At 51.4% G+C, this 13,445-nt stretch overlaps 1 protein-coding gene across 2 annotated transcripts in view; it reads left to right on the top strand.

Annotated features, from left to right (window-relative positions):
* The first annotated feature begins 1,783 nt into the window (after positions 1-1,783).
* The window catches only part of XPO6 (exportin 6), a 49,204-nt gene continuing 37,542 nt past the window's right edge, over positions 1,784-13,445 (top strand). For both annotated transcript variants that reach the window (XM_048961678.1, XM_048961677.1), the window contains exon 1: positions 1,784-2,063. In XM_048961678.1, the coding sequence (XP_048817635.1) occupies positions 2,061-2,063 (3 nt within the window). In that variant the 5' untranslated portion in view covers positions 1,784-2,060. The remainder of the gene's footprint in view (positions 2,064-13,445) is intronic.

The raw sequence follows: 13,445 nt of genomic DNA, 5'->3' as shown, positions 1-13,445 counted from the left end.
TTTAACTTCTTGTGGCCGGAAAGCTCCCAGCCACGCTGTGCTGAGGGGAGCGTGGCTCTGAGCCCCGTCCTCGGTGCAAAGCTCTCAAGGACCGAACCCAGAGGGCAGCTATCCCTAACTCACATCCATCACCTTCATCCGTGCCCCCAGGGGCACGGATGTCCACATACCAGCATCCCACAGGTGTCATCAGGAGCCCCTCTGCATCCCCAGGGCCCTGGCACCCACCCAGGCACTCACTCACTCACAGCAGCATGGGGAAAATGTTAAAATTTAATGCCTCGGCTAATGGGCCGAATGGAGAGGAGCAGGAACATGGAGAGAAGAGCTGCTCTCCCAGGGAAGGGAAGAGGCAATGGTGCCCAGCCATGGGAGCCCCTAATGGCTGCTGGAGGGTACTTGCACTCAGAACCTTTACCTGCTGTGTTTTTTAATAGCTTGCTCAATGAACAAATTGCTTATTGCCAAGCACACACAGGGCATGGTTGGGCCACACAAAACTTTCCCTCACATTTCAATATTGCTTTATTGTACTTACAAAAGATGGTTTAACCCTTTCCATGAAGTCAGACCGGGTGGAAGCACTCAGTTGTCCATGGCACTCAGAATGAGTTATGGCTCAATTTGTGGCAGAAGCAATAGAACGAGATGAAAACAGATACCTGGCTGGGTCTGAAGCGAGAACAAAGATAACCAGGGGATAAACCATGCAGCAAGGAACAATTTTCACTAATTCTTTCCCCTTGGCCTCCCAGTGTAGATATTGGGTTTTTTTTCTCTTTTTTTTTTTCCTCTCCAAAGGATGTTCCATGGCTTTTCCCAACTTGGGTCGACGAGAGCAAAATCTCATTAGCAAGAGATTCAGAAGGAGCTCCACATTGAAACACAGAGGCCGCAGTGGTTTCTCCAGCCATGCAGCATAGGACCTTCCATCCCAGCGCAGCCAGGACACGAAGATGCTCTCATGGCCTTGGGGAGGTGCTTCCAAAACAGGGATGAAGCCCGTGGAGCTCAGGGCGGACTGCCAGCCCCAAATCCTGTACCTGCTGCAGCCCCATGGACTTTGTAGGGAAACGGGAATACAAAAGCTGGGGATGCAGCACCGGAAAGTGCAGGATGTGCAGGTCAGCGTGCTGCCAGAACGGGGAAGAAAATGGGCAGTGGGAAAAGCACGTGCTGCTCAGCCCTGCTCTCCTTGCCAATCCCTGCAGTCAGTTACACTGCCTGGCGGCTCAATTCTCTCCCTCTCCTGTTTTGTTTGATCCTCTAATGCAACTGCAAGCACATTCAATACCTTTGTACGTACGCAGCCCCCTAAAGCCTATTAAGCTGCTGGTTTCAGCGAGACGTTGGGAACCATAAGAAATGCGGTAGGAAGAAACGAAGGTAGGCCTCATGCTGGCCAGCCGGGTCACCGTGCGGGGAGCGGGGCTCAGAGCCGGGCCCAGGCCGCGCCCGCCCCACTGCGTTGCCAAGCAACGCCCGCCCCGTTCACGCGCCGCTCGCCGGCACGCCCAGCCCTCAGAAGGGGGCGTGGCCAACTCAGCCCCGCCCCTCCCCTTCCCGCTTCCTGCAGGGCGGGAAGAGCCGGGCGCGCACGCGCAGCAGTGCAGGGGCGGGGTGAGGCGCACCTCCTTGCGCGCACCTTCCCCTCCGCCCTGCGAGACACCGCGCCCTCCTTCAAGATGGCGGACAGAGGCGTGCTGAGGCGGAGTGCGCACGCGCCGAGCCCCGCGGCCTCGGCTGCGATTGGTCGGTGGGGCCGGGCGGTCGCTTCCGGCGGGCGGGGCGGGGAGGGCAGAGCCGCAGGATGCGCCCGGAGGAGCTGTGGCCGCTCCGCCCGTAGCAGCGCCGCTCCCGGCTCCTCCAGCGGCCCGCGTCGGTCTGCCATCCGGCGGCCCTTCCCAGCGCCCCGGGGCTCCCCGTGCTCGGCGGCCGGGGGCGGGCCCCGGGGCCTGGGGTGAGGCGGCTGCTCTGCGGACGGGGGGTGAGCGGCCATGAGGTGAGCGGAGCGCGGCGCCCAGCCCAGAGCCGCCCCGTGGGACGGACGGCCCGCAGCCATGGTGAGTGCGGGACGGGCTGTGGGCAGGGCCGCACGGAGCCCCGAGCTCAGGGCGACTTGGGCCGGCCGTTCCCCGCAGGCCTGGGGCGGCGGGCCGCATCTCCGCCTTACGGAGCGCCGTGTCGGCCCGGCTGTGTGCGGCTGTGATTTGCACAATCCTTTCTTTATTTTTCCTCTCGATAAGTGGAAGAAGAAGCGTGTGAAGAGCCCTGCTCGAGCTCAGCCAGCCTGCAGTCTGTCTCCAGAGGTCTGCAGCTCCGTTCCGGGCACTCACAGGGTCGTGTTAAGCAATGACGATATTATTTTTCACTGCTTCCATCTGAAGGAAGGCCCGGCGTTGCCAGGTGTGCTCTGCTGGCAGATGCCAGCTGTGTGCACAGACGGTGCAGTGATCAGGGGGCTGCAGCACCTCCGCTACAAAGACAGCCTGAGGGAGCTGGGCAGGGGGTTGGAGATTCGTGATCCTTGAGGTCCCTTCCAACCCAGACCGTTCTGTGATCAGGGAATGGGGAGCAGCCTGTCTGGCCCACTGCGGCCTTGCCAAGTGAATGCTGTTGGTGCCAGTCTGGTTTTCAGCCCCCATCTGTTCTAAGCTCCCTCAGATGCTGCAGGCCCAGGCTTTGCAGCCTTTTCCTTCTGGGAGCTGGGATCTTGCTCTGCAGCTGTGGATTTCTCATCCGGCATAGCAGGGAATGGCTCCTGCCTGACAACACGGCTCCTTCTGATGGTGGCTTTGGCCAAAGCTGGAGCCAAGGGTAGTGTTCTCAAGGCTGTTCTTGTCAGTGAATACCACCCTTCAGGAAGGTGAATAAATGCTGTGGGGTTTTGGTGATTTGTTGGACCTGTGGTGTTTAGCAAGCTGCTGCTGTGCATGTGAAAAGAGGTTAGCAAGTTCTGTGCTTCAGGGGAACAGCAGTAACCTCACAGACTCAAAGAGGCTTCTTGATTTTTCCATTGCCTTCATACAAACATATTCTTTCAGTCTGCTGAGTTATATATTGTTTTCTTTTACCTTGAGCATTCAGTTGTTGGTTCAACTACAAGCCAAGTAGTGGGTATGGCAGGTGAGAAGCAGTCGTCAAGCCACACTGCAGAATTTACTGTTGTAACGCTTCATGTGAGTCCTGTGGAAGATTTTCCTTCTGTTCCACGCTCCTTGGAGCCTGCAGATGGGCCTCTTCTGCTGCTAGTGCCCCCTCCTTCCTGGAGACAGTTGGATAAGTGTGAAGATGAGATTCTATAAGGCACACTGGGAATGAATGCAGCATAATTAAACTGCGCTGTAAAAATCCAGAGTTGGGAAAGCAGATTCTGTATCATGAACTGGGTTAAAGCTGCAGGCTGTAAGCAGGAGAAGCAGTGATGAGTTGGAGCTTGATTAACTGAGGAGGAGTGATGAGAGCAGCAGTCAGTGAGAGAAGCATCAAAGGCAGGAGGGGAAGCTGCAGTGACACGCACTGCGCTCGAAAACTGCGTGTGTGTTGGCAGCATGTGCCACTTCAGGGTGCTGTGTTCCACAGATCTTACACTACTGGTAAGGATATTCTGGAGCAGACCAAAAAGCATCAGTGTGTTTCCTACTCAAACATTAGGTTCCTCCTGGCTGATTTTAAAAAAAAAGAAAAAAAGCTTAAAAATAAATTTTGTCTGTAGAACAAATGCAGTGTCTTGCATCCAAAGAAGCTCTGCCTTTGTTTCACTGCTGATGCTTCACCTCTTGTTCTGCTTCTGCTACCAATGATGGATCATCTCTGAGGCTGTCAGGGGTCAGTTGTGATCATTAGGGCATAGCAGTCACCAGATAGTGCGTAATGAACCCTCATGGGAGGCTGCAAGTCGGGCAGTTACCTCCTAGAGAATGTCGTCTTTGTTTATCTGAGACCTGTATCCTGCCATCCACCAGAAGAATAGCTCAGGGGAAGGCTCTCCTTCCCAGCCATATCGTTTTGCTTGATATCTGGCTTTAAAGATGCCGTGTGAAATCAGCTGTTCTGTCAGAGAACTGCAGAGAGACTCCTCAAGCCCTGTGTTAGCTGTGCAGCAGGCACTTGCCTTTCCTGTTGTCAATAGGCCTCAGAAACGTGTAGCAAAGTGGGAAGCACACAGCAGGAGTAGCAGTGGTGGCTCCAAAAAAGCCATGTCCCTGTTGTGTGTGAAGCATAGCCCGCAGAAATGGAAGGAGGCAGTGGATGTGTGTAGCTTGAATCTTTCTAGGTTTTTCACGGCAGCATTCTAACTTTTATTTCACATCCCTGTTGTCATTTTCTTAGCACTAAGTACTGTCATTTGCTTATGCTTTAAGCCTCCTTTGAAGAACTGAGAGTGGTTTAAGCCTTCCATCTGCTAAGGAATCAAGTATGCCCGGATCACGGTGTACCTAGCCAGGTTGCTGGTGAGCAATAAGTTATTCTGTCACCCTTGGTTACCAAGGAGCATCCTGCTGTGAGTGATGGAAGCAACCCACGTCTATTGTGGATGTTGGCGCAGCTCAGCTGGTGGCCCTGTGGTTAGAGCAGGTCTGTGGGCCCAGTGAGGCAATCCCATGTTAGTGGGACTGCTCCTGATGTCCCATGTGGCACAGGAACAGCTTCTTGCTTTTGCAGCCATCCTGCTGCTGGAGGTGCTTCAACTGTGCTGCTTGGGCTGCTGCTTCTGCCTGGAGAGCTGCAGGATGCCCTGCAGTGAGAGGTGGAGGAGAGTGGGGTAAGGCTGCGTGCTGCTGTGCCACGAGGGCAGGAAGCACTGAGGTCACCTCTGCTCCTTGGGGATGGCAGAGGTGAAGCTGGGAGCTGGAATAGTGACAGTGGGACTCAATGGTCCTTATGGGCCCTTTCCAAGTTGGGATATTCTATGACAGCACCAGGCCGTGAGGTGTCACAGCCTGTGTTCTGACAGCTTTTTGGAGTTCAGAAAGAAAAGTAAATCGTTTTAGAGCTGTTCTGACTCGCTACTGAAAGAGAAACGAGAGAATAGGAACTTGCAAGTTCCAGCCCCAGCTCTGACATCTGGCTTCCTTTTTCAGCCTTCAAGTCGCTCAACCTTTTCCTGCCCCTCTGTAGCATTATCCCTGTTTCACTAAACCATAAAGTGGGAGCTATGCCTTAACGCCTGCGAGCTGTTCACCTGTTTCTTAGTGCTGCAGAAGGCAGTATGTGGTGATGCTGAGCCAGGTGGCACAAGCTATGCCATGGCATTCAGCACAGTGCTCTGCATTTCCCACCTACCTGTAAGCATGTCACACATCTTGTTTCAGAGGCTAGGTAGCTAAATGCTGCTTCTGCTGTCTCCAGTCAGGCTAAAAGGTATGAAGGCGAAAGTATGGAGCCTTAAGATCCCTTGTACTATCTGGAGAAGCCTCCTCTTGCTGACTGATGTTTGTGGCTGAGAGGTGAGTGGTGGCTGCTGGGATTGTTTTAGGGGAAAGCATTAAAATCTGGTGTGTGCAGTGAAGTTCATGCAGCTGGGTTCGGTGCTGCAAAGAGGTGGCTCAGTGTGCAGATACCTACCAGCTGCTGGGAGCTTGTGTTCTGCTCAGTTACTTCAATGTGTGTTGTTAGGTGTTGTCTCTTAGATCAGGAGGAGACTCTGCTGTTGTTACATGCAATATAGAGGGGAGAAAAAAAAAACAAGCACTTGCTTTTACATCTGTAACTGGCACCTGGCCGGTAGTGTTATATGTCCTGAAAAATCCAAGTCATTGTCCTCTATCAGTCAGCAGGTATTTCCTACCAGTAGCTGTGTCTTTATTTGGGTCACTGCTGCCTTGGCCTTCTCTGCATCCCAGGTATTAACATGGCACCTTCCTTCTTATTTTGAGAGGAACGAGGTCTTGACTAACTTTGCTGTCTCAAAATGAAATGCTTTGAATGCTGCGTACGGAAGTGAAGGATGCAGCAGATGCCTGATCTGTTGGAAAGCTCTCTGTGTTCCAATGCGAGTGTAAATATTAACAGTTTGGTAGAGAGAAAGCACTGAGCTTCTTTCCAGGCTTGTTATCTCGGTTGAGCAGTGACCTCTGTTCCAGGCAGCCCTGAGGCTCTGTCTGCAGCCACAAGGACAGAAGGAAGAGTTCTGTGCTCCAGGAGGAGGCTGGGAATGGTTGGGGTGACCTCTGATTTCAGCACGAGAGCACCTCAAGGATGGCAGAGATGTTCTGCGGGGAAGCAAGGGCTTTCCAGCACATCTTCCTGTCTTCTTTCTCCCTGTTTCTGATTCCTGTTTACCTTTCAACATCTCAGATGGTGTTCCTTCAGCAACATCACAAATTCCTTATTTTTTTCCCCCAGTGTTTCCTAATTCCTCTCCCATAGGGATCACGCTGAGAACATTTCTTTTACAATTTTCCAACACTCTGCATTTGTGCTCCAAATCTTCTGTTTGTTTCAGCATCTCTACGCTTGTAGCTGGGTCTGCAACTCTCTGTGTATTTTTAGCAGTTTGATGTGATGTTTTCTTACAGCTTTAATTGCAATGTGGAGACGGGTTGTCACATTTCCTTTGTCCCCTTCTTTGTGACAGCAGCGTGCTCGTCTCATGTGCGTTCTGCCTTGTCGAGGTGCCAACCCAGCACTGAAGGCAAGAGGATGGGATCTTACCTTCTAGAGAAATCCCCCATTTGGAAAAAATCCTAACTTTGCAAATTGTGTCGTGCTTGATTGATGCAATGTTGCAGTGGGTGAGGTGATTTCTTGTACGTTACAACGCTGCCAGTTCTTTTCTGCTAGACTGAGGGCAACATCCAGCTTCTTCCACTGAGATTTGTCTGAGTGTAGAGCCTGAAAACCGCTCCAGGAGCTGAAGCTGGTGTCTGAGAGCAGCACAGGACTCTGCAGGGGCAGCTGCAGGGAGCAGCTCTGCCATGGTTGGGCTGAAGGAAAGAGGAAGCCAGTGCAGTCAGCAGCCTACGATCTCCGCTGTGCACGCTGAGGTAGGTGCTCAGCTGCAGGGCTTTGCTGCTCACAGCCCTGTGTGGGGCTCAGCCCGCAAGGCAGCCGGCGCTCAGGAGAAAGAGTTTGCTTTGCAGTGGGCCCCAGTGCTGCAGGAGGTGCAGGGAGAGGAGCAGGCTCTGCTGCTGGGAAGCAGCCCAAGAAGCTGGGGCACTGCGGGTGTCAACATCTTGTTTTGTTTTGCTTTAAACAGGCTAGATGCTTTTCCTGAACGTACTGTTCTTTGGAAGCATTAATTAAAAAAGAAACCAAGTCTTACAGACGTGTTTTGAAGATGTTATCCACATTAGTTTCATGTATGCTCTTAAACCCAACATGAGTTTTAGTGGCCTTTGCCAGCACTTCAGTTTGCAATACTATGAGGTTTCTCTTCTTTGCCAGTGTCCTAGAAAACACCATGTCTCTGCACACCATAGTCATCATGCTGGGGTTTGGATTTTGCTGCTGCCGGGTGTTGGGCAAGGTGCAGCCCTTGTCCCAGGCTCCCTGTAGCACCAGCCTTGCTTTGTTGACCCTGGCCTGTATTTTCCACAAAGAAAGGGGGGATTTCTTTCTCCCTGCAGAGCAGCTTGAGCTGTATCTGAATAGAAGTGCCATTTTCAGAAGTTGCTGAATAAGTATTTTCTTTTTGCATTCACTTTCTTCTTTACTTACTGTAGTGCTTTCAATTTCCAGCCACGCATGTGTGCATGCATTCAGACTCCTGAAGTTGGGCCTGCAAACAGCTGCAGTTCAGGTTGTATGTCCACGTCTTGAAGTGTCTGCAGGCTCAGATACACCAGTTTGGATTTGCACTCAGTAAAGTATTTGAGAAGTGTTCTGGAAAAGCTGTTAATGCTTCGTGGACATCTTGGTGCTGATACACATCAGCTGATGCCTATCACATCTTCACACTTTTCCAGCCTCCTCCTCTCTGGTCAGAGGAGCTGCTGCATTTGTGTGACTCAGGAAGAGGAAGACACAGCTAAAACTTGAAGGTGTTTGTTGTAAGTGGACACCATGTATATCTCTTGGGAGTTCATCTATTTGCTGTGGACCATTTGAGTGAGGAAGTGTGTGTTTTTTTTCCTTCAGAATTTGATTTCTTCTTGGCACACCTGGCCCTGCTGTCCCCCAACGTGCTTCTGGCCAAAATGCTGTGGGTTTGGGTTCTTCCCCCCAGTACCTTTTTAAAACTTGGGTTATTTCAGATGAGATACGGGGGGATCTCAAAGTCAATGTGTTGTGTGCATTTGCTTGTGGGGCCAGCGCTGTGATCCTGTCTGTGCTTGCCTGCATTCCCCTCTGCAGAGGAAAGGGGAAGTGGTCTGTGCCCTGCAGCTGTTGTCTCACACCTGTGAGCATCACGAGGAAGGACAGGGCTGTCCTGTGCAGTGTGGGACATGGGAGAGCCCCCAGGGATGCCAAGTGGGTGAACAGACCGCAGTGCTGCAGTCACAGCCTTGTGCCCTTCAGATGTGACTTTCTAGACATCGCTGTAAGACTGCAAGTTCCTTTTGAACCCTGGGAGAGAAGCAGAGGAAGAAGAACGCTTCAGCACCTGCAGCGTCCATCCAAAAAGCTCACTGACCCCTGCTTTTCTGATAAAGCCCCAGACAAAAGTGTGCCATCAGTGACAGCTTAAGAAATAGCGGGCAGCAGTTGAGAACTGTCTGTGAGCAGCTCGTGGCTGCTGCAAGATTGATGGATCTAACTGTCCTAACAGCAGTTTTCATATCACCTGTGTGCACCCATCTGATGCCCCTGTGCTATGGCAGTTTGCAGTCATAATGGAGAATACTGACTGTGTGAGATGCTTCTACGCTTCTCAGCTGTACGTTGTGACTCTAGGAGCTATTTGTTTGGGGGAAATATTGTGTTGCCAAGTCTTCTCCAGCCTTGGTTGCAGTGCTTTGTGATTGTTGAGTTGCCGTTTGCGAAGCAGCCTTTGTGAGCAGCAGAATGACTGCTGGATGGCCCCAGGGTCAGTTCCTGATCACAAACCATCAGTTTGGAAAGGATCTGCCTCACGCATCTGAGGCTGTTAATCAAAGTTCAGCCTTAAAACCTGAACCCAGGTAACTGAACCTGCCTGTACAAGATGATTGTAGGAATATGATCCTGTAGGTATTCTAAAAGGTGCCTGATTACCTGTGTACTGATGATGTTTACAGGTAAGGTGATCTCTTTATCCTGCTCCAGAAACCAGCTTATCACTGCTGCCTTCTCATGGCCTGTTCTCTGTGCAGCGCTGTTCAGCCCATGGTTGTTTTTAGGCTGATGTTTAAATAAAGCACATTGATTCCTGAGGTGCAGTCTGACAGTTCTGAATTGATGAGCAGTAGAGGCAGGATTCCCCAGCTCAAGTGCTGGGCATCAGCTTTGTCACAGTGGATCTGAGCACAGCATAACACGTTCGCTGCCTCCTCCACTCTTCGCTGCCCTTAGAACAGTAATTCATGACTTCTATGGCAGATTTTTGGCTTAAATTGCAATATAAGAGAAATGAGTTTGCAGAATCAGCACCTTGTCAGTGCGCTGCAGGAGTGGTGGCTCTTGGAGCAAATGAAGCAGAGGACTGCTTGCGTGCTGCAGCCGGGAGGTCTCCTGAAATGGCACCAGGAGCCAGCACTGCTCTCACGGCACTGGTTTCAGCCTAGTTTCAGTTCATGAAACCACAAAAACATGTCTGAGATGCAACGAGGAAATTGAGAGCTTGATATCATCAGCAGCGTGCTGCAGGGGAACACATCTGCCGTGGGGCTGTGCACTGCTTCCTATCTGAAGGCTTCTGGGCAAGCTTTGCAGTTCTGTCTGAGACCTGTGGAATGTGTGTGGAAACCCAGTCTTCTATAGTTAGCTGGGAACAAGGAGCTGCAACACAGCACTGCTTTGAGCTGCACAGCTCTGCCTCGGTGTAGCGTGCATGCATTCCTTCTGGAGTGTGTGTTGGGTGTCATACGGCTGTGTTTTGGTTTTTGAAGCACTCCATTGCACTGATTCTGTTGCTGCTGTGCTTCAGTTCTTCCCCAAACTTCACTGCACAGCGCAGCCCACAGCTGCTCTGAGGGTCACTGAAGCAGTGCCAATGCTGGTGCTTTGTTGGCAGCAGCAGAAGGAAGGCTGTGGTGAATCATGCAGGCTTGAAATGACCCAGCACCTCCTGAGGCCATCACTGATGATGTGGGAATTCCTGTTGCATTGGGGCTGGGGCAGGGAGGGACTCTGGAAGACACCCTGGTAATTGGTAAAGCTGATGAGTAAGTTGTTGTGTCAGGGCACGTGCATACCCATTATGTGTATAATCCACTTATCCTTTACTGCGTGCTTAAAAATGATCTGCAGTATTGTAAATAGTGTATCATAGGGTCATAGGATGGCCTGGGTTCAAAAGGACCACAATGACCATCTAGTTTCAACCCCCCTGCTATGAGCAGGGTCACCAACCATCAGACCAGGCTGCCCAGAGCCACATCCAGCCTGGTAATACATGGAAGAAAATACAGCAGCAAAGTGTGATGGTTTGTATCTGTGCGTGTGACTGTCAGTAAGTAACTGCACAAAAGTGGATGCAGAAGGTTCCCAAGTGAAAGGGAATGGGACAGTATCATTTAGAGGCAGCAGAGATGGGGAATTAATGAATTTTGTTCTACCAGCAGTTGCCAATGTGGGCACAGTGGGAATTCCTGCAGGAGCACTTCTGGCTTGGGCAGGAGTGCAGTGTCCCTGCTGATACAGCGCTGCCCAAAGGACAGCAGGAGGCACCTCCGTGAGGCTGCAGCTGCAATTAACATCTTAGCAAACAAAGAGGAGGAAAAAAAGGCTTTGTGCAGGAGGTTGCCATAATCTTGTCTTAGTGATATCCATTTCCAAGTGCATTAAAAAAGCCCACAAAACCTCTTGCTGTTGTCATCAGCTGCAGGGCCGTGTTTGAGCATCATTTGTATGATCGATTCTCTGCTGAGCTGTTAATAGCAGCCATCAAAAGGTTAAGGGCGTGGGGTTTTATGGCCAAGCATTAGGGGAAAGCTTTCCTCTTGCAGAAATGATCGCTTCATTTTCTAAGAGCATTTATTTATGAGAGTGCAGTGACAATCTGGCGTGGCCACGGCCAATGAAGCTGGTGGTTGGGGCTGGCTGAGGCACACAGCTTTCCTGCTTTGTAGCTCTGATCTTTAGAGAATAGAAAACAAAACTGGGGGGTAAGGGGATAAAAAAGGCAAGTGTGCTCTAAATGGAAGCTCTTCTGGAAAAACTTAAATAGCTTTAGAAGCTGTTATAGCTTTTATAAGCACTTTCATATTTCCCAGAATACCCAGATGCTTTTGTAAGAAGGAGAATGTCTTTGGTTTGATGTGAACTAAACTTAGCATTTTCTGCTCAAATAAACACGCAGGGTCGAAATTGCAGCCACAACCCAATTCCTGCGTCTGGCAGCAGCTCTCATCAGCGTGGCCCCAAGTGTTTTATCATTGATATTGCTGTCCTGTCTATTTTCTCCCACTCGCTGCAGCTCATCCTTGTGAGGGCTGAGCCTGTGACAGGTATGGAGAGACAGCTCCTTCAGAGCCTTGTCTGGTGCACTGATTTGGACCCTGAGCAGTCCAAAATGCCACAGGTAGGCAGCTATTAATGCTGTTCTCCTGAAGAGAAGTTGACGTCAGTTAATGGCACTCGCTTCTTAAAACGGTCAGCTGGTATATCTAGATTTTGCTGATCCTTTTTATTTAGGATAAGAGGAAATGGGCCTTAAGTTGCACCAGAGGAGGTTCAGGTTGGGCGTTAGGAAATGTTCCTGCTCAGAAAGAGCAGTGCTGCAGTGGCACTGCTGCACAGGAGTGATGGGGTCACCGTCCATGGAGGTGCTCCAGAGCTGTGGGGATGTGGCACTGAGGGATGTGGGCATGGGGGGGTGGATCAGACCTGGGGATCTGACAGATCTCCTTTTTTTAATTCTATGATTTTTGGAGGATTTCCTGGATGAAGGATGTCTTTGTGGGTATTCAAGTAATTGCTGTTCAGAGAGGAAGCTACATGCTCACCTGTGAGTCTTGCTCCTCTGGTTGTATGGGACCAGTATTAAAGGTTGGAGCTCAGAGATAAATGCTGTGAGTAAGCAACTGCACACCTCTGTCTTGATAAGTTATTGAATCGCCCTTAAAATTATCAGGACAGAACTGGGGGTGGTCAGGGCGTAGCTTTGCAGTGTTCTGGCTACTGGAGCTCCAACCCTGCTTGCTGGCAGCCTCACTGGGTCAGATGGGCAATTCCAAGAGTGACATTCTTGGCAGGTCTGCCACCAGTATCCTGGCACACTTGTTGTGTGTGTCACCCAACCATGCTGTGACCGATGGCGCTGTCTCAAGCTGTGGGATTTGCTGGTCTTAAAGAATTCCAAGCGGTGGGGCAGTGTGGATGGTGACACATGGAATCTGACCTTGGCTGCCTTTAATAAATTGAGAAGTGTGAGCACTGCTGGCTCTCATTGCCTGTGGGGCTGACCTCACCCTGCCTGCCCATCTCTGGGGCTGGGGCAGCCCCTGTGTGTCTATGTGCTGCCTGGGGCAGAGGCAGCAGCTCCTTCCCCAGCCCCTTTTTGTCCCTTTCCTCCAACACAGAAGTGTCCTGGAGTGGAGGCTGCCTGCACCTTAATGTGAGTGGTGATATTGGAGATATCACAGCGGGGTTCAGCACAGGTCCTGCAAACAGTTCTGTGCTTATTATGGCCTCACTGGATAATTCCTATGGGCTAAGTACAGTAACTTCCCTCTGCAGTTCTCCAGCAGCACACGTCCTTGCATCCTCTTTACCACGACCCAGTTATCTGAGAGCTGCATGCAAGTTGGATCATTGCAGCGTGCCCCATGCAAGGTTAACCTGGGGATACCCAGAGGCACTACCAAATGCAGAAGGCTGCTCTCTGCCTTTCTGTCGTGGCCATCTCCAGAGTGGGGAGCATTTGGTGTGCAGCAGATAATGTGTGTGGGAACCTGGCTAGCTTTGGTCTGTGCAGAGCCCACTGCAGGTCCAGTCTGATCACTGCTGCTCCTCCTGTGAGGCACTGGCACAGGTTGCCCAAGGAGGCTGTGGATGCCCCATCCCTGCAGGCATTCAAGGCCGGGCTGGATGTGGCTCTGGGCAGCCTGGGCTGCTGGTTGGCGACCTGCACACAGCAGGGGGTTGGAACTGGGTGATCTTTGAGGTCTTTTTCAACCCAGGCCGTTCTATGATTCATCTGCCCTCAGCCACACCTCAGGAACAACAGGGAGAGGTCAAGTGGGAGCATAAAGCAGTCACAGTGCAGGTGGCACTGAGCTGGGATGAAGAGTTAATCTGCCTGAGAGTGGGAAGGCCCTGCAGAGGGATGTGCATCAATGGGCTGAGGCCAACGAGATGAGCTTCAACAGGATGAGGTGCCAATGCTGTGCTTTGGTCATAGCTTTTGCAGTGCCAGCCTT

This window comes from Lagopus muta, chromosome 15, assembly GCF_023343835.1.
Source record: "Lagopus muta isolate bLagMut1 chromosome 15, bLagMut1 primary, whole genome shotgun sequence".
Classification (NCBI taxonomy): domain Eukaryota; kingdom Metazoa; phylum Chordata; class Aves; order Galliformes; family Phasianidae; genus Lagopus; species Lagopus muta.
The sequence above is the reverse complement of the archived record's forward strand: the minus strand, read 5'-3'. Positions and strand labels throughout refer to the sequence as shown.